Source organism: Mycteria americana, chromosome 6 (assembly GCF_035582795.1).
Source record: "Mycteria americana isolate JAX WOST 10 ecotype Jacksonville Zoo and Gardens chromosome 6, USCA_MyAme_1.0, whole genome shotgun sequence".
In the NCBI taxonomy this organism is placed as follows: Eukaryota; Metazoa; Chordata; class Aves; order Ciconiiformes; family Ciconiidae; genus Mycteria; species Mycteria americana.
Window position 1 is genome coordinate 17,622,427 of NC_134370.1, and position 14,641 is coordinate 17,637,067.

Genomic DNA, 14,641 nt, shown 5'->3' on the forward strand with positions numbered 1-14,641 from the left:
TAATTTAAAATATAACCTGTGGAAAAGTATAGCAATATGATGAAAAGTAAAAGCAGCAGCCACGATACCCTCTTCCATTAAAGGAATAGACAATTATGTAAGAATTGTGCCGTGCCATAAAAACTGTAGGCTTAATTTGGGTAACTGCTTATTGAAACGTGATTGAGAAATAGATATTTTCACAGAAAATATATGTAAGTATTTTGGGCTGATGGAATAAAAAAAGCTAGAAAAATGTGAGTCAGAACTGTAAAAAATTTTGACGGAGTCCTTCCTGAAGACCTTTAAAAGAGTACCCTTTTTGTGATGTTAAGACCAGATGAACAAGATGCCTTGCACCAAATTTTGACCTCTCATTTCCATCTCTGCTTATTTCCTGCAGCTATGTATGGGTCCAGCCAGCCACACCACTGAAATGAAATGTTAAGCTCAGTATAAAGAACAAAAATTTGCACTTCCCCTCCCGCAAGGGGGAATCAATAGAGTTTTTCTTTGACTTTTTAGGGCCAGAATGATTTTAATGTGGCCCCTCAAACAGCTGCAGCTATACAGCTGAGGAGATGCTGCACCGCAGCAGCAGTTTGGAGCGAACATCCCAGGACTGGCTTTTGTTAGATTACTTTTCCTGTCAACACCAATGTGAGGCATAGTTATACATATTCTCTCAGTCCAGGCAGTATTTTGTAACCCTGTGCATCAGCTGTGATTATCAGAGCAATTCTGACATTTGTCCAGACTCTGATGTACTCCTTCTACCAAGTCAATCACCTTAGATACCAGGGAAGCAAACCATTTCTTTAAAGCAAAACATGTCAGAAATATTAAAACAAATAACTGAATTACTTTTTACTTTTCATGTATTTCAGTCTGTTCAACATAGAGAACGTGTTGTAGGACACATCCTTTATGGACTTATAGAAAGCTTTTTTCTTTATTTGCATGCTGGAATTCCATGAAAATAGGTCCCAGCCCCTCCTCTTCTTTCTCCCTACAGGATAAAAGAACCCTATTTTTAATTGTTTATGGTATTTTGATTGGATGGCTCCCGGCCATCACAAAATAAAGTTGACACTGTTGGAGATACACTGTATACTGGAGAAAGAACAGAGATTGTTCCTGAAGTTATGTAGGAATCTGCTATGTTTTACCTCCTTTTTAGGTCTTCCCAAATTTCTTGCAGGTCAGCAAATAAAACAGGTCGGTATTCTAGCCCTAATATACAATTACTCTATCCCATAAAGTATGAATTAAATAACTAATTTCTGCATTTGTAACATCACCACTGACTAGAGAGAGTGGGAAATTCTGTCAAAGTAGTGTGCATTCGACAAATAATTTGAAATTGTAAAATTAATGTAGTAGTTTTTTAGTTTGTTTTCTTTTGTGTGTTGTTTGGGGGTTTTGTGGGGTTGGTTTTTTTGGGGTGTGTTGGTTTTTTTTTTTGCTGGTCCCAGTAGCACGTAATCAAATAATCAAGAATTGTCATAAGTAGGTTGACACTTCTCAGTCATCTGGGAAATATTTTACTTTAAAAGCTTTTTATGCAGTTTTGGCTATTGGACTGATTGTCATAGTGTTATTTTTGTCTAAGAACCTCTGATAGTGTACAGATCACAAGAATTATGCTAATGAACAAAGCTCCTCTGGATATAACACTGCAGCACACAGACTACTTAAGGCCAATGAAAGGCATACAGCAGGTGTAGCACCATTTCCCCAGAAGACTGCAGCTGTATACATCCTGCAGTCAAGCACTTTGCTGGTAGAAAAAAAGTAATAACAATAAAGACATTTGAGCATTCCCAAACCTTTCACCAACTGACAAAGAAACTCCATGATAGACAACTGATTCATGAAGTACTTTAAATAAGCCCTGGCCCAGGTGTACTCTCTTCAGATAGCTTTATAGCACTGTGCCGTCACAGACCTGCCAGCTGTCTGAAGGTTTCTCCAGCAAGAGAAAGCTCTGAGTGCTCTAGAGCTGTTGATACCCTTTTTTTGCCCTCCCCACTTTATGTTCTCAGCTAGCTAGACTGGCATATATTGACTCTAGGACTGTGGGAGTATGAAGATAAATGCAAACATCTTTATGTACACCCTTTGATGCAGCACAGTAGCTGGTAGTCTGTCTCTACCTGACAAGCTCAATGAGAGAGGAAAGGATCATACAAGAAACCAAACCTGTTGTGGTATGTCGTAGAGCTAACTAGATTTCTGACTCTGTTTCTGAAGATGATTTGGTTTAGTCACTCTTAGTAGCATTTGTTCCCTCAATTTTAAGAAACAAATTGATGGCATATAAATGTACATCACAGGTTCTTTGACATCCACTTACAGCAAATGCTATTGGGCAAATATTTGCATAACAAATGGATAATATTAGCCTGTGACAACATTTTTGAACATTTGCATTTCAGTCAAAGTAATTTGAGCAATACAAATGAAAATAAAGCGATGCTTTACTGACTGACATATGGGTCTTTTCTCCCATTTTGGAAGTAGGTTTTGGTTTGGGTTTTTTTTTTTTGTCAATATATTGTCATTAAAATTAGGTCCTTTCCATTGGCATCTCTGAAGTCAAATCCAACTGTTGTCATGGTCCTAGCATACTGATGTGAACAAATTAGCTGATAGATAAATAATGGTAAAAGTACGTTATAGCACATTATGTTTCTTGGGTAGCTACAGATGGCCTTAAACGGTAAGTTATGTTTTGTTTTTATATTCAATCAGAAGAAACAGAAAATCATGGGTATTGAATTTCCTAAGCGTATGACAAATTGATTACACCTGAAAATATATGCTAGACATCTAGCATAAAATGAGTACCAAGATTAATCTTTAATCCTCCTTTTCTCTTGCTGTTGCCTGGACACAAGCTTTCTTTAAAGGCCATCAGCCTTCTACAGCTGTTTCTTACATGGGTAAATAAGTAATTTTGTCAGAGAGATCAGACTAGCAATTTAAGTTCAGTTAAAGTGCCTAGATTTACACATTCTCTCTTCATTTTCCATGTTTTAACCTTATATCCCCTGTGAAAGGCTGCATTCCAAGCAGCAGTGTACTCTGGAGACCAACACTCATCTTTTAAATTCTGTGTGAGTATTAATTATTTAAGGTGGTATGGGTTGGAGGCAGGTTATGCAGGCCTTCTGCCTGAGCTGTAGAAAAGGATTTTCATTTATCTGTCTGAAGAAGAATATGAGGAAACCTAAATGTTATCTGTATTGGAGTAATTAATTTTTATTTTTCTCCAGGAAGAGCAGTTGGTTCTTCCCAAGTCTTACAAGAACTCAAGTCAGACTTTAAAGCCTTTCTTGTGAAAGCCAATCAAAATATGGTGTTAAAGTCTCCTCTTTATGTGTTACTCTGTTTCCTGGCATGCAAATGACTGCTGGGCATACAGTAAATGTCGCTAAGGTATTACTTCAGGACATGGTTGAGTAACTTTGCATAATGAGACCTACTTCTGATTGTCTAATTAGTTATGCATAGCTGTAGCAATGCAAAACTATGCCTCAAATAGAAAGCTATTGTCACAGATTACTTGATTACAGGAGTATGGCTTCCGCCTGCATTATGGTTCCTCTCTTTGTAATGACCAATGCCACGGGCTTCTATTGAATATTATAACAACTTTTTCAAGCAATTGCATCTACTGTACATTTTAATTAATTTTTCAACATGCTAGTCATCATATTTGAAAAAGGAATCCTACCACGCGTGAAATTTCCCAGTACAAAGAAGAAACATGTATATTCTCTTTCTTCCTTTCAATGATTTTACTGAGAAGGCCACTATAATTTCAAAAGAAAACTTGAGAAAAGCTTGCTAGGCATCCTTTTGTTCTCATCAGGCAGCAATCTCCATATTCAGTTTGCCTTGACACCATCTCATGAATGTCTGACTTTGTTTTATGTCTTGGTAGGTCAAAAGTTTCCACAAAAGTAGCAACTATCACACCTCTGAGGAGTGGGATATGGTTGGTAATGTAGAGGGAGTAGGAACTCTTTCTGACTCATACTCCATCCTTAGGAAAGCTGCATAGTAGAGGCAAGATTGTGTTACATTTGTGTCCTGACGTTTATTAGCTTCTGTGACATAGGATAATCAAGAAAAGTATAGAGCCAAAGGTGCTGTCCTCTCTTAATTCTGTTGTGCTCTTGTCAAGCTCCTAAACCAGAGAGTCCTGCCATGTTCTCAGGTCACAGGAGAGTTCTTGCCTTTTACCAAGACTTGTTGCCATGGCCAAGAGAGATCAAGAATGCTTTTCTACTAAGAGTAAGAAAAACAATGGAACTTCTGGGCATACAAATGTAATAGTGCCAAGACTTAAAATACGTAACTGACCTACTAGAAAACTTTATGAAGAGGTTTAAAATTCTGTAGAGGCCCACCCTTTCCTTTTGGTCTGCCAGGACTGTGAAGTCGCCAAGGACTGGAAATGGAGAAAATGTTAAAGGATCAAGCTGACTGCTCTTTTTGAGAATTAAAAGACTTTTTTTTTTTTTTTAATCCAGTCCCTGAAATTCTCCAGGGGTATAAGATCAATTTATCATTTGTCATATCCATATGGTAAGTAAATGAACAGTTTCACCGTTGGGCTTGCTATCCAAAATATTCCTAGAGGAGTGTAAATGAACACATCATATACAGTGGCCAGATGGCAATTCAGAAGACAATTCCATGTTCTAGTCATTATACAGCTTCTTCTATATTGCATAAACCTATTCTGGCTTATTTTGATTCACCATCTGAAGAAAGGGCCATAGAAGATTAAAAGTGTGAATGTGAGGATTTACTCATCATTTTGGAGAACTTGAACCAGTGTTCAAGTATTGCGTTTCTACCAGAAGCAACACTGATGTATCAGTAAATATTTGTCTGTGAAACTGGGAAACTTCATCTAATGACAGGAGATCTGTTTAGCGGCAGATAAATTTGCATCAGAACACATTTCAGCAATTTAAATAAATGGAAAATGTACCCTTTTTCTTCATATTTATTTATCTTCATATTGATTACCTGTAAAACTGATAATGTTCAAGTATTGCACTTACCTAAAATCACCATGGTTCCCAGTTTTATCAAATATGTAGTTTTAACAATGATTATAGATATTTTATATGGAATATATCAAAAGGTCAGCACATCTATCATACATTCTATTCGCTTGGGAAGTCTCTGGGTCTTGATGCCACAGGTGAATATTTATGCTCCCTATAGTTTCTGTGAAAAAGAGCTTTTATGCATAATTGTTTTTATAAGCTCTAGGAATATATTCTCTCTCAGCTGTCTGTAAAGATGATGTGAGATTGTTGTGACATATGAAATAGAAGATTTAATTAAAAAATTTTTATCAGTTGGCTAATTTCACTTAAGTATTTCAACCTGAATGTAAGAAGATGTGTTAAGTGTTAGCTAAGAGGCTGCTGTTATTGGGCTTTCTCATCTGAGACTTCTTAAGAGAACAATTGCTTCTTTTGACATGAAGATATTCAGCTACTCTGTCTAAGAATGGCTAGTAATACTTTTTCTATATTTTCTGCAATAAAAACATGTTAGAATTTGTTCTAAAAATGAAATAGGGGATTCCAATGTACTTGGAGCTCAAAGTCATGATAAATAGGAAGAGTGTGAGATTTTTAAAGTTACAGTTTAATGTTAAATTTGACTGAATATCTGGAGAACTGCACAAAAATTCTGAAGCAATTTAACTTAAATGAAAGGGTATTTACCATGGTTTGCTTGTTTTCTGGGGATCAAGATAATGGGCCTGTAGTAAGTACTTGAGAAAATCATCCTTCATTGTATGCATATTTCAAAGGGAAAATTACATATGCAGCTGTCTAATCACTTCCTACCTTGACTGTGGTCTACTTTCATGTGTATCAGAAGTACTCTATATACAAGGAGATGATATTTGATCATTTCTTATAGCCAAGTTAGTAACAGTGCATGTATAAGATACAAAGGTTTAAAGTGAAAAAGGATGACATTTTTAGAGATGTTTAAAAGAGCAAAAAATTAAAAATAAATTATATATAATTTTTCTCTGTATATCTTTCAAAATGTCAGGCTCTTTACAAAAGTGCCAAAGGCCACAAATAGAATTTTTTTTAGATTTTGTTTTAAATACAGATTTGAAATCAATTCAATAACTTTTAAATTCTGTGCTTCTGTTTTTATAATGTACCTTCTCCCCATTCTGACTGTACTCCATTTCTTCCCACATAATTTCTAATTGTCTAAACCACACGGCATATTCAAAGATGAGCCATTTGTGTAAAGCAAAGTAAATATTTCAGATAATTACTACCTTTTTTCCTCTCCCAACTACTTTCAAAAGCTGTACTTTCTTTAAATCTGTAGTAAAATTCATTTCTAGCCCAATAGCAGATTTAAGATCTAATGTATTACTTTCTTAAAATGTAGTAGTTAGCATTATTTTTGTCTATGAGATCTATGGAGTTACAGTAATTGGATAAAATCCTATCCCTGATGAATTCAATTGAAAAACTAAACTTTATTGACTTCATTACAGCCTGGGTTACATCCATTAGATGAAGGAAAGCTTCTCACCTGTTTTAAAATATACAGAAAAAACTAACCAGAACAGTTCTAGACAATTTTAAATGTTTCTGAAATTATTTCCTCCTCTTCTAATTGTACACAGACTATTTAGCTTAGCCAGCTAAATATTGGTGTGGTGCAGTCATGTAGAATGTTTGTATTGTAAGAGAAGCCACAAAGTGTCTCTATACTTAACGTGTCTAACACTCATTATAAAGAGTTAATGCAACCTTAATTTATGGATATTAATGACTACATTTCATATTTGGTGGGGGACAGTGTGAAAGAAGTTCATGAGTAGTAAAGTACTGAAAGAAATATCAGCATTTGCCTCATCTCATTTTTCATCAGGAAAATGATATACGGCTTCCAAAGTCAATGGCTATTCTAGAAAACTTTTCCCATGCCGCCACAGGACCAGCAGATTCTGCTGTTGAAATGCCATAGGAGCTGCAATCGCAGATGAAGGGAAGCATTCGCTGTGAATTGGTTACGTGGTCAACTTGAAAGGCATTTCTGACTTTCAAGTGCTTGTTTATGCAACAACAACAAAAAATTTATATTTGAGGAAAGGAGAACAGGCATTGATACATAACATATACTTTTGTGATGACTGGTAATCTGTGTTATAACCTGTCATGATCTGGCTGGTCAATCCAAATTGGTGCTGCTAAAATCTTAATACCAATTGCTCACATATTGTCTGTCCCTATAATAACATAGAGCAAAACCTGGTTTTATATTTTCATAGAAAATCTCTGTAGATAAGTTAATGCCAGAAAACCAGTGACTCAATCTCTATATAACTAAGTATATACAATATTTAATCTTTTCTTTTTATAGTGAACTTATCCTATCCAGCATTGACATTGATGCAACTGGAGATTGGGAGTGTCTAGTCAACAATTCCTATGGAAATAGCACTAAACAAGTAGAAATTGTAGTACTTGAAACAGCTGCACCCTACTGCCCTGCAGAAAGAGTTATTAACAACAAGGGAGATTTCAGGTATGATTTTCTGGTTTTGGAGTGTGTTTCATATATTAATATAGATACGGACCATATTCATGCTTACGTGATACTTCAGCATCAGTTACGAAGATGTCACTTATTTTACTTGTCATTTTTATGTAATATAGTAGGAAGGAGGAACACTCTGATTTTTATGGGAAATGGCAGCTAGTGCTTCAAGAGCAGCAGTGGTTTGTGAAAGTCGGAGAATCTTTCTTCTAATTCCTCAGTGTGAGATTATGGAAAATTTCAAAAGATGTAGGCTCTTTACAGCTAAATGAGAGAGGATTCAAAATTGTTCTTGGTGTTTTCTAAATTATAGAATATGATAACACTGCATTAAAGCATTAGAAGATCAAATCTTCGGTACTTTTCTAATCTGTTCGAGTTCTGCTAGTTTTGTTCAGCTGAGATTAGAGGTAACAAATAACATAAAACTGTTAATAAAATACTTCGCTGAAGAGAATCAAAATAGCAAGTAAAACTACGTAGTAAAACAAATAGATCATTGGAGGTGAGTTTAAGGACACACACAGTTCCACCAATATATCACACGATTAGAAAACACATCTGTCCTTCTATCTGAATCTTAGAGTCTGCACGATTTTGTTGACTAAATGTAATTTTTGTTTCATCTTTACTTTTATTGACATGTGCTGGTGGTTTTTTTCTTATTTTAATCCTTGTAAACTGAAGAAAAAGTTAAGGATTCTGTGAAATTTGGTATTGTTTTCAGTTAGCTCTAAAATACTTCAATGATATGCATAAAGCTCTTAAACAAAATATAATTACCTGCTTGACAATAACACTGATGTATGATGGCATTCCCATTGAGAAATCAAGAAGGTAATTTGTTACCAAGTGAATTATAATAAGAATTCAGCTTGAATAGTTAATGAAAGGAAAAGTAGAAGAGAGAGGAAGCTTCTCTTAAATGCCAGAACTTTCTGCAAATACTTCTAACCTGAAAACCTCTCTTCATTTTGAAGTTACCTTTAAAACTTTTTCAGAGGCCTTTTACTACTCTTTCTTGTGTTTGAATAAAAATAAAGGAATGAATTAGAAAGAACTGGAGAAACCAACTCACATAATCTGTTTTCTCTTTGCTACAAAGCTATCTTATTATGTGTTAACCTCAGTTCCAATGAGTATACCACATTTGCTGAACATATATTTATATAACTATTTAATCCATATATATGGATTAAAATCCATTAGAGATCTCTGACAATCTCAGCTGTAGATTTTTTTTGTCATCGCAAAAACTGCCATTGTGTTTTCTCATAGTGGACATGCTTAAATGTCTTTTAATTAGATCTTTTAAAATATATATACTTCCCATCAGATAACACATACTGAGTCTTTTCGATCACAGCTTTATGAAGTTCATGTTCTTGCCATAAAATGACATCCTTTTATTCATAAATAAATATATATAAATTCAACAGACTGCACAAACTAACACCAGGGGCATTTTTGTCATTTTATATAAATCAAAAGAACAGGAGTGCACATTTCTCTCCCTATTGATCACCTTTGTGGAAATCCATATAAATTTATTTTTTAAATGTATATCAAAAGGATGCTGAGTCTGTAGGTTCTTTTGGCATTTGAGGGAATGCGTTTAATATTATAGAGAACTTACCAGGCTCAAACTCAGCATTAGCACTTGAAATTATTCCAAAGGTTCATCCTCAGAGATGCAGCTGTCACACCAGTACTTTTTCTTACAAAGGTCTTTGAAGTTTTGGTAACATAGCAAGTATGTAAGTAGAAAGAGTTGAACCACAAAAGCAAAGCCAGAAGGAACAGTTCTTTTATTGGGCCAAAAAAAAAAAAAAATCAGCTGATCAGGAAGTGTGGTTCTTTCAGTTGACCAGCCTAGGTGGTATTTATAATTGCACAACTGCAGTAAGAAGTAGGCACTGGGAGTCAGAATGAACTGGCCTTATGTACTAAGAGTATTTCTCTATGACAGCCATATTTTGCTCATTTTTTGTTTTTCAGCTCTCTGTAAGATCATTCTGAAATGCAAATAGTAATGTTGTTATGTCCTATCATTCCTATTCATAAAGGCCAGGTTCTGCTACCTGTGCTAATACTAGTTTCAGAATTATCTCTTTAGTTTTACTTTTGAGGTAAGTTGCTACTCAGTGTGGCCCAATTGCACTAATGCAAATGTTTTACTAAAAATAATATTTCAGCCCAGAGGCAAAAGGAGAATATACTACTGTTCATATTTAGATTTTTTGTGAAGCTCCTTTCATGGTTCATTTTGCATCAACTGTTTTTACATCACAAAATGAATTATTCCACTGACAGTTAGCTATGACATATAAAAATATTTTTCTTCTTACCTTTTCTTTGTTTGAAATGAGGAAAACTTACATAGCCCCAAACCTGTCAGTATATTATGTAACAATGTCCATATGGAGCTGCATTGTATAACTAAAAGGGGCTAATATATATGTTTGGGCAAAGGTTGGTTGTCAAGGTGTGGCTTCACTGGCAGGCAGGATATTTTTATGATTGGTTGGGTTCGATCATTACATCAGTGTGATTAAAGTAAGAACCATATCCTTTCCAGACATGCTGCCTTGCTGATAATATACTTGTGGTTTTGTTTGATTTCTCCCAATTACCTGATCCTGCTATGTCCATACTAGCCTGGAAATGACAATGGTTTTTGTACCAAAAGAAACAGATCCGGTTGTGCCATCCTAGAGAATGCAGCAGATATACAGAAAAACAGTATTGTTTAACAGACCCATGAGCTAAATAGAAGAATTCTGGCTGTTCTTGGTTTATAGTTTGTTTTCAAAGGCTGTTTTGGAATCACACTACATAAATCATGTATACCTACATGATTTGTTCAGCTGAGATTAGAGGTAACAAATAACATAAAACTGTTAGTAAAATACTTCACTGAAGAGAATCAAAATAGCAAGTAAAACTACGTAGTAAAACAAATAGATCATTGGAGGTGAGCTCAAATGTTACTTTCTGAGGGCTAGCTCCTTCTTTCTCCATGAGACACAATCTCTGCTGAAATCTTGTTTATTGGTTTCTGATACATTCAGGGATTTTTGCTTTTTGGGGCTTTGTGGCAGAGAGAGCTTTGTAGTGTTGGGTCAAAATGCAAAGCAAAGATCGTCAGGTACATTTTGAGCATTTACCTTTTACAGCACTTAGTAATAGGGTTTGGGGTTTTTTCTGCTTTATGGACTTACCGCTCTGCTTTGTGCACTCTGCAAAGCTGAATGTAGGGAAAATGCCATCCATATTTTTTTCCTTAACACCAGACACCTTCCTGGAATTAATGCAGAATTAATGTGTGACCAGTCAGACTCAAGCCTGTATATTTTTGACATTTTCCAAAGAAACAAAGTAATTCATTATAGAACATAATGAGGTAAAATTTTAAATAGCCTTTTTTCTCATATATTCTGTATATTTGTTGCTATAGTGTAAGTTGCCTTTAAATAAGAAGTTTCATGTTGTAATTTTTTATTATCGTGTCCATAGATGGCCCAAAACTTTGGCCGGGATAACTGCTTACCATCCCTGTTTCCAGTATTCATTTAACTCCATTGCCTTTCACAATGGCGCAGAAGAGTCTAAGGCATGGCGTAAATGTAATCGAACTGGACGTTGGGATGAAGAAAACTATTCTGAATGTCCTTATTCACAAGAAGTAACTCAAGTTCTTCATGCTTTTAGTCAGGTAACGTTATGAAATCCAGGGCTTCCCTTCTCTAATACCGATTTTATTGAATAGCTTGCGAGAAATGTCTGTTCAGCCTCAAGTTTAGCGTAGCTGGACTTTTAACAAAATGTTTTACTTGAAAGTCAATGTGTTTGGTAATTGAAGTTGTAGTAGGAACAAGTGCACAACATTTATTGCCTGTATTTTAATAATTTTTTCTCTGGGTGCCTGGAGTCTAGATGACCATTAGTAATGTTGGCAAGGTCATCAGTGCTTCAATTCAGTTCCTTCTTTGTCTTCCCCTCATGCATTTTTACCAGAAAGTTGTTAATTTATCTTGAAGTCCTGTATCAGAGTTTTGTCAGCTGGAGTGCCTTTCCTCATAGTCATTGTCCATAATATATTTAAAAGAGCTGCAAAAATGAAGCTTACTTTAGAATGCCTTTTTGATGTCTTCCAAAAAACCAGTACTTAAATGGTTTCTGATGGATAAGTAAAAGAGCGAATGAGATAAAAAAGTAAATGGATAGAAATTAATGAGAAAAAAAGAGCGTAACAGGGAACAGCATGGAGTATGGCACAGACCTGTAACTGCCACACTAACTTCTACAACTTTCAGTTTCCTTGATCATTTCTTCCCAATCAGCAATGCTAGATAACACCACAGGAAGTTGGTTTCAGATGTGTTCATACTTAAGTAAGAATAATTACTATATTATGAGAGCCCGTGCAATTATAGGATACTAAAATAATAAGGTCTCTAGAATCCAGTCCATTCTCCTGTAACCAATGAGGTTAGGCCAGGTTTCTCAGGGCTTTAACCACTCAGGTCTTTAAAACCTCTGAGGATGGAGGCTGCACAACCTCTAGGGGTAACCTTTTCAAATGCTTGACTATCCTCATGGCAGAAAAGATTTTCTTCATAACCAGTCTGAACTTCTCTTCTTTCACCTTCGTACCATTGACCCTTGTTCTCCCACCATGCACCACTGTATATATGAACCCTCATTGATACTGCTGTTGTCATGATGATCTAAAGATATAGGCAAGGCAAGGTTAGTAGCTTGGTATAATATTTTATGAGGCCAGTTAGTTACAGTCTAGAAAAAGTAGACAAAAATCTTCAAAATTCGTTGGCCTGTTGTGGTGGTGTCTTCAGATAACAGCAATGAAATCTAAGACCTAATGCTGAAGATACATTCATATGCCCCTGAAATGTATGTCTATGGTACTACTGATGCATATAAATCCACGTGAAATTATAGCAAGCATTATACAAATGGATGTGATCTCCAGTTTTTAAAAGAGAACGAAGCTAGCTGATTTATTACACCTGACAATTCTGATGTATTTTCAGATGCACATCAATTTGACAACCGTGCTTGAATTTTCCCGCCAGCTGACAGCCTACACAAGAGGTGCTTCCCACTTTGCGGATAAAATGGATGTAATATATTTGGCTTATATAATGGAAAAGTTAATTGTCTTCGTGGATGAAGTTGAAGATGTAAGATATCTTCTCTATGCTGAAAAAAATGTCACTTAGAAGTGAAGTCTTAACATATGGCCCTGTTCTTAATGTTTGCAGGCACACACTGAAGAGTAGCTTCTAAAATTGATTGCTGGTATTCTGATTGCAAATGTTCTGCATATACTGTGATATGTTTCTTTATGCCAAAAAGGACAACTAAGCCATCTCATCTGACTGACAAAGGCGTTGCTGCTTAGGAATAAAAATTGGTTTTCAATAAGCCACTATAATTTTCTTTTTAATTTTAATTTCTACCATGTCTAACATATTAGAGTGAACTTAAGGTGCCTCTCCATCTGGCTGCTGGAGTTACACATGCTTCTTTTGTTTTCTCCATTTCATCAGGAGGTTTTCACTGAGTTTTGAAAGCATGTATCACTTCATGTGAAGAGAAGATAATGTGTCTTTAAGTGCAACTTCCTACAGAAACTTTTAGCATAATGTATGGCATTTTTACAGGGAAATCTAATCAGGGAATTATGCAAACCCTATGGGAAAAATAGGTTTTTATAGAGAACAGCGATGTTCATCATAGTTTTTGCTGTTAATTTTCAGAGTAACTGCTTGCATAAAGATTTCATAACCTGTAATTTTTGTACACATGATAGCTATAGTTAAAACATTTGTTTTCTTTTGGTTTGGCAATGTTCATTCCATTCTGGCTCTGGGGATTGTAACAGTTAACATTTTAGTGCCAATTTGAGAAAGCCTCCAACTTCAATTTCATCATTATACGGCAGACCTAAAGTGTATTATTAAGTGCTCTCCAAGAATCATGTTTCAAAGCTACAACTGTCTTTCGGCTCAAAATCCTGATAAGATCTTACTGCTTTCTGACAAAACAAAAATTTACCATCCAAAAGAAACAGTTGGATTTACCATAAAGCCTCTTTATTTTCCTAGCAGCTGATTCATTATCCATTAAAACTGAACACCATCTCTAATCTTTTAATTGATTTCTTCCACCTTTCAAATAGGTTTCAGTTTCTGGTTTTTGGTATCAAAACATCTCCATCTCCACCACTTATCTCTACATCTCTTACCTTCGTAATCCCTTATTGTTTTCATAATTTAGAACATTTCTCCTAATTTGTCTCTGTTTCCTTCTTCTATTTTGAACTTTACACTTTTTCCTCTCTCTCAAGTTCACTAAGTAGGTTCCTTGTTCATTGAGATCTTTACTAACACCCATTTCTTGACTCTCACTCATAAAGTACAAAAATACACGTGAAGTTAAAGTGTCAGTAGTTTCACACATGAGGCTGCACTTATGTAATTATAAATAGGATTGAACTTCATTTGATACAAGGCAACATATGAACAAAGGTATATTAGTTTGGAATTGACTAGCAGCTGAAACTACAGGTATATAAACCCATTAGAAATAAATGAAAATACACAGAGGTTTTCTGTGATTTATCAAAATAATTTTAAAACCATTTTAGCTAAACTAGTATGTTTTCTGTATATCCTCTCCCAGTCAGCACAGAATTATTCATTTTTATACAACTTAGTGGTACTTTGTCCCATCTGGTGGTTCACCTCTCAAACAAGAGAGCTTCAACAGCTGCACTGGGGACATATTTGCAATATACTACAACTTTTTGCCAGGAAGATGTACATGTATTAGCCCAAATTTTTGTATTTTTTAATGCCGTGCCTTTACTCTTCATTAATGCATTTAGTTATAATATAAATTACTTCCTCTTCTTATTTCTCTCCTTTTGTATATTTATAGACTATTGTTCTGTCCTCAGTAAGTTACTGCTTAGCTGATTGGTGTATGCTTTAATTGTTTCTCATAAATCACTCCAGTCTCT

At 35.2% G+C, this 14,641-nt stretch overlaps 1 protein-coding gene across 1 annotated transcript in view; it reads left to right on the forward strand.

Annotated features, from left to right (window-relative positions):
- Positions 1-14,641, forward strand: part of LOC142410907 (adhesion G protein-coupled receptor A3-like) — a 294,504-nt gene that overhangs the window by 144,943 nt on the left and 134,920 nt on the right. The window contains exons 8-10 of the mRNA XM_075504087.1: positions 7,417-7,581; positions 11,110-11,308; positions 12,648-12,797. Of these exons, the coding sequence (XP_075360202.1) occupies positions 7,417-7,581; positions 11,110-11,308; positions 12,648-12,797 (514 nt within the window). The remainder of the gene's footprint in view (positions 1-7,416; positions 7,582-11,109; positions 11,309-12,647; positions 12,798-14,641) is intronic.